Source organism: Centroberyx gerrardi, chromosome 9 (assembly GCF_048128805.1).
Source record: "Centroberyx gerrardi isolate f3 chromosome 9, fCenGer3.hap1.cur.20231027, whole genome shotgun sequence".
Classification (NCBI taxonomy): Eukaryota; Metazoa; Chordata; class Actinopteri; order Beryciformes; family Berycidae; genus Centroberyx; species Centroberyx gerrardi.
The window spans coordinates 28,650,609-28,657,046 of record NC_136005.1 but is presented as its reverse complement, the minus strand read 5'-3'; the positions used below and the strand labels follow the sequence as shown (position 1 = coordinate 28,657,046).

At 43.7% G+C, this 6,438-nt stretch overlaps 1 protein-coding gene across 1 annotated transcript; it reads left to right on the top strand.

The window, feature by feature from the left end:
- The first annotated feature begins 687 nt into the window (after nt 1–687).
- Nucleotides 688–6,199, top strand: c6h1orf226 (chromosome 6 C1orf226 homolog). The gene is made up of 3 exons (XM_071918318.2): nt 688–873; nt 1,055–1,179; nt 4,710–6,199. The coding sequence occupies exons 1-3, from the start codon at nt 688–690 to the stop codon at nt 5,356–5,358; spliced, it is 960 nt and encodes a 319-aa protein (XP_071774419.2). The 3' UTR covers nt 5,359–6,199.
- The last annotated feature ends 239 nt before the right edge of the window (nt 6,200–6,438 follow it).

Sequence of the window (6,438 nt, the reverse complement as noted above, 5' to 3'; positions counted from 1 at the left end):
AGCATCCTGATTTCAAATAAAATGATGTTGTTTGAAATGCAGCTCTTGTGAGTCTCGGTGTACGTTGGGATCTGCTGCTTTAGAGCCGTAATGATGTGAAATCTAAGACACTTCTATGTCTCACTTAAATGCCTTCCGAGAAACATTTCTCTGCAAGAGGTAAGACGTTCCGTCTTCTAAAGTGGATTGAAAACTACCTGAACTCCCCTGTTTTTATGTTTCGCTATTTTTCTGCCTCCTGCATTTTGGTCCATTTCTGCCTCATTTTCGTTGGTGCTATTGCTTTTTATGTGCATGTGTCATGCCCATTGCTTTGTGTTATGTCTTATTTATTATTGCGTGATGTACAGAATGCTTACTTGTTAAGTGGGTGTATTGCTGTGCCATCTGGATGCCATATGTTCCATGCCTCCTCATGAAATGCCCTTAAACCTTACTCTGATGAGTGTTGTTGTGCAAAACTGCAGAGAGACATGGGATGGTGGGAAGTGTGTTCTGTCGTGCATTGCGTTCTCACCGTAAACATCCCATTCATATTCTGTAATGCTTGATGTGTCTGCAGCCTTGCTTCAATATGTGCTCTCAAAATCAGACATGCCCACATCTTCGGTTAAATGATGCCTTCACTAATCTCTCTCTCTCTCTCTCTCTGTCTCTCTCTTCCCTCATCTCCCAGTTGATCAGAGCATGTTTGAGAACTCCGTTGCCCAGCAGCAGAGTCCCCAGAGCTCCAGGCCGGGCCAGCCCTCGGCCCGACGCTCCCCGGGATCGGCTAACCCCAACCTGGGCATCGGCTCTATCGACTCCCCATCCTCTGGAGGCCAGCAGAGGCTGAAAAACGCCATTAACCTGGGCAAGGCTGTCGGGGCAAAGGTCAGCGCTACAACAGAGCATAACATTCTGCATAACCTTTGATTTAAGGTCACATATTACCCTCGTATACCCTCAGTTCATACATATTGCACTCTCCTGATATAAAAATGAAAGTGCCTACATAACTATACTTCTTTTTCTTCTTTCTTTCTTTCTTTCTTTCTTTCTTTCTTTCTTTCAGGTGAACGATCTGTTAAGAAGGAAGGAGCCCAGCCACCTTGGAGACATCGGGGTCACCGAGGTCAACAAGAACGTCGGAGCTGTGTGGAGCTGCATGGACCAACTCAACCAGACTACTGCCAACAGGTACACACACACACACACACACACACACGCACACACGTAGGTCTTACTGTACTTGGGAGGACCTTCAGTTGACTACGTTCCCTCACCCTTAACCTAACCTCTACACGCCTAACCTAAACTTAATCCTGATTCTAATTTTATCTCTAATCCTAAACTAGCCCCATGCAGAAGTGGGGACTGGACAAAATTACCTCACTTTGTAAAAATGTCCTCAATTTGAAGGTCTAAATCTTTTCAAAGGGTGTAACGGCCTCCAAAACATTTGGATTTAGACCATGTGCAACTCCAGCTATTTTAAAATTAGTACATATCGATTTACTTGAGGGACTGTGGGAAAGATCAAGGATACAGTGCAATTTCCTCTCAGGGATCAATAAAACACTATCCCATCCTATCCTATTCTATCCTATTCTATCCTATTCTATCCTATACACTGACACATGCAGGAACACACAAACACAGAAAGTAGCATGACCTTCAAGCATATGTATCAACACAGACACAGTACCTGGAAGGCCATTGGACCAAAATATGGTCTAACTTAGTCATGACTAGCCAAGTACAGTAAAGGCTAAAAATAGTAAAAGAAAATGAACAGTGCTTTGGCTTAGAAGATGTATAAACGAGAAATGTTCTTTAGAAAAATGGTTGAACTCTGTGGCAACAGAAGGATAAAAAAATTAAATCCAAGGTGACTCTTTCTCCTGAAAATATGAAAAGCCCTTTATTTATTTGGCTGTTGCATATTGCAAGGTTAAAGCTGGCAAGATAAGGCAAGATATTTATGCTGTAGATTTGCCCTATTTGCACACAATAAATTCTGATGTCAGGTACGGGTCACTGGCCGGAAATCTTCTCCATGGGCAGAAAATGACAAATAGAAACTTAAGAGTGAAATCCAACTACTTACTCCTCTTCATCCCCTATGGGACATAAGGCTGCCAAGAGTGAAATCCAAAGTGTCTCCTAAATAGCAGTGAGCAGCGCTCCATCCAGAGAAAGCTGGACTCACCAACATTAGATCTTTTCCTCTCTTATCTCTTTGGTATCTTTGGTATAAAGCATCACAGACCGGCCAGACTGGTAAACATGAGCGTGCTGTGTGCAGTTTACTGACATCACGTTAAATGATGTCTGGGTATTGAATAATCACATTTCAAACAGTACCCTCTTACTACTATTTGGGGCCACCAACTTGCAAAATTAGACAGTGCAGCTTTAAAAACACAGCAACGCATTGCGGCAATAATTATTATGACTAATCTAATAGAAGAAAGGATTTTTTACTTTTTGGAGTCGTTGGACTGCAGCGTCATATATCTGTAGTACCTCATTATGGAACACCAAGGTCATCATAAATAGTTAAACATGATTCATATCCACTCCCAAACTAATTAGCAGGCTTCTGACCTGAAAGTCGGAGGTCTGAGTCCCCATACTGTCTCGGACTCTCTGATGAAATGAATGCGTGTATGAGGCTGCTGTATATATGTGATTGTATATCTAGGAGGGATATGTGAAAAAAGACTTCCAGTTCCCTTGTGTAAATTCCAGAACTTTCCAAGACTGCAAACTCAACACAATGATATAGACACTGACTGACATTATCTCAATGTAGGCAAAAAAAAAAAAATTATAGTACCAGCTCTGAAAAAAATTCTGTCTATCACTGTGTATTAACCGCTGGGTCAAAAAATGTGAATAATTCAAGAGGATTTTTTTTTTTTTTTTTTTATCCCAAAATGTGGAGGTTTTAAATTAATGATGACACATAAAAGACTGGCTTGTTAGACTGCCGAAATTGAATAAGACAGGTTTTTCAGTCTGAACTTCTCACCTCTCTCACACAGCCAAAATGCAATCGCCTTTTAATTACGTCTGTCTGTTCATTACTTACACACGCGTGCACACATACACACACAGTATTTATCCCAGGTTGCTTCTGTGTGTCTGCGCCCGGCGAGTTGTTCTGCTCCACAGGACCATTGATCTGTTGTCTCTCTGACTGAACATCAGTCAAGTGAAAGTCATTTTTCACCGGCTCTTCTCCCATTTGTCTCTATTTACTGGACTGTGAACTGATTTTGTTTAATTTAGCAGGGATGATCTGGAGATTCTGTGGTGTATATATATATATATATATATCTGCCTATGTGCTTGTGTATGTGTGGAGTCTGCTCTCTACTGCAATCAAGTAGTGTTACGTAGCTGCACACAAGGTACCGAGCTGTGTTGACTCGCTCAGTGTCAATACTCATAATAAGAGTAAAGAACATCCTTGATGGTATTATGTTTGCAAACACATGGACACTGAAAAGATTTCTTCCACATAGTGCACATACTTGAGAATAAACAACTGCTAACAGTCGCTTAGCAAGGCCTGCTATGGTAATGTTACATTCTCAACAAAGGGTCAAAGGAGGACGCAATGTTAGCGCATGTTAATGTTCAAGGATTTAAAGCAGTGATTCTCAACCTTTTTCATATGAAGGACCCCTAATTTAGTCCCATTTGATGAGATTTTGTCCCTCGGACCCAAATCTGAGAATATTTTTATTGTTAGATATGATTTTGTCCAGAATTCCATGACTATCTGTATTGTAGGTAGAGAGATAACAGTGAAATTATGATCAAAACAGTCATTCTTCTACATTCTCTAATTGTTTTAACTTCTTGTAAATGAAATAATGCTGAAGTTTAATAATTCATCAATTTGCTGGGGACCCCCTGGAACCCCCTCAAGGACCCCTGGTGGTCCCCGGACCTCATGTTGAGAACCACTGATTTAAAGCATTAAGAAGAAATCCAGCAAATATTATGGAAAGCTAAATCAAACCATCTTATGTTGTAAAATGACCCAATTCCCCTTATCAGGAAACCTGGGAACATGAGGTGAATCTCCCACTACAGTAGCTAGCCAAACGCTTCCACATGCTGTTTGAATTGTAGATAAACGTGAAATGGAAAAATCAGTCTTCCAATGCAGCTGCGGGGAAAACTAGTGCCATCAGGAGCATCAGCTGGTCTATAAAAGTTACTATCAGACATGCCAGTTCAACAAGGACCTAATGAAAATCCTACAGGCTCTTAGACACAGCAGCACATGGAGAGAGAAAGCTAGAAAAGATGCTAACTTGCTCCCGAGTAAGTATGGCTTCGCTGTCGATTGATAAAGCAAGGTTATGTGTGCTCTTTATATTCTCACATAGCGCAGGCATGCTTATTGAACTAAATAGTTGTTTGTGTTTTCGTGCGTGTCTGGCAGCTGCAGTGAAAGATCATGCAGCGGTAATAACAAGACCTTCCTTATCGCTATGGTGATAAGAATATAGTTACCATGGTAATTTGCTGTCACTCTGGGGAACAGATTGAGAAATGAGTTTATGTTTTTGTAAACACTTTTTCGCTCAATGTCCACAAAAAATAAGTCATTATGATAACAGCTCTGTCTCCTTCTGTCTTTCTCTGTGTCTGTCTGTCTCACTCTCTCGCTCCCCTCCTTGCTCTCTCTCTCCTCTCCTCTCCTCCAGCCACATCTCCTCCTTCGACTCCTTCCCTCGGCTGGACCCGCCTCCCCCGACGGGGAAGAAGCGGCTGCCGCGGGCGCTGAAGACCACCCAGGACATGATGATCTCCTCCGACCCCGTGGTCGCCTCGCCGGAGACCGCCGCCCCCGCCCCCGCCCCCGCCGACTCCTCCTTCCCCTCCTCGCCGGGCAAGACGCCCCTCATCGGCGAGGAGGAGCCGGCGAGCGGCGAGAAGGAGGAAGGGGAGCGGGAAGCGGGAGAGAAAAACGCGGGGACGACTGAAGGGCCCGAGAAGAATCCCGCGGAGACGACCGGGAGCAACGGGAAGGCGGACGGAGGAGAAGAAGACGACGACGCCGTGGAGGAGGAGGAGAGGAGGACGGAGGGAGGCGTCCAGCTCCAGCTCTCTGTCCCGGACCTGATCCACAAAGACCCCCCGCTGGCGGAGCCCCGAGCCAAGCCCCGCGAGGCCTGGCAGAAGGCCTCCGGGCCGGACTCCAGGCAGGCCTCCACCCCCTGCCCCGGGAAAAGCCCCTACCGCATCAGCCTGGGCGAGGAGGTGCTGCTGGAGAACGGCGCCCCCTGCAGGAGGAGCGCCGGGGTGAACGCCGAGGAGGCGGAGCCGCACCCGGACTTGCTGTCGTTCGAGTAGCGAGTAGCGAGCCGGAACCGGGGCGAAACGCCGGTTCAGTATATTTCAAAACAAAGAAAAGGACTTTGGTTTAACTTTTTCCTCTCATTTCCGCTGAAGAGGCCTTTGAGGCGCCTGTCATGTTAATTCAAATGCACCGCAATAAGTAGATCAAATATTCATAACCGATTTTGGAATATATAATTTGCCCGGCTCTGCGGCAAAGCAGAGGCTGAGTTGGTTACGCCCTGCTGACCCCTCAGTCTTTCTCTTTCTGTCTTTCTATAGAGCGCAGAGGTTCTGCCCCCACCATGGCTCATGTGTTTTGACACATCTGTGTATTTTTAGGCTGTTATTGAGTGGAGCGACAAAAAAATCTCTTGGTAAGAAACACTTGTTGGAAGCAGGGCGGGGGCCGGATCTGTGAGCTTTATCCAGGCAGCTTTGTAGATGTGTGGACGAGGACAAAAGGGGTTTGTCCCTGGTCAAGCCTCTCTCAGTTAGACGGCTGATCTAAGGTCAGTGACATGCTACCAGCTCTTTCTTAATGATCTGAAAAACAAAGCTGGCCAACGCTAGAGGATGCTTGATAAATACCAACAAGGAAAATGAGTCATTGTCATCTCAGCACATTGACAGCAGATTTACTGAAAACATACAGCTATAATTTTATTGTAATGTATTTTCCATTTGAGGCTCATATAACAGGCTTATAACTTGTCATGACTCTTCTGATAAAGCAATAACTGCCAGATAATGTAATCATTTGTAAAATTAAATTTACAAATCATTACATTTCTAAATGGGTCGAAAATGTAATAAATCCTGTTAATGTAATGAATTACCGGCTAATAACGTCTTCAGAGCGATATTGTAATCATTTTTTGCTGATAATGTAATACATTATTACTGCACAACCAGAAATGATTATATTTATATTTATTATTATATTGTAACATTTTTTGATTATTACAATACCCGTTTGAAGATGTTCCAGCCATTTTATGAACATTTTTTATTACATTTTCAAGGTATGTAGAGGGACATTATATGATATTTTCATCATGTTATCACATTATATGACAGTTGTTACATAGTTGG

Bases quoted from the DNA above. Each gene is read 5' to 3' on its own strand.
- c6h1orf226 (XM_071918318.2), top strand. From the start codon at position 688: ATGTTTGAGAACTCCGTTGCCCAGCAGCAGAGTCCCCAGAGCTCCAGG. The intron at 874-1,054 runs GTCAGCGCTACA...TCTTTCTTTCAG, and splicing joins GCAAGGCTGTCGGGGCAAAG to GTGAACGATCTGTTAAGAAG. The intron at 1,180-4,709 runs GTACACACACAC...CCTCTCCTCCAG, and splicing joins AACCAGACTACTGCCAACAG to CCACATCTCCTCCTTCGACT.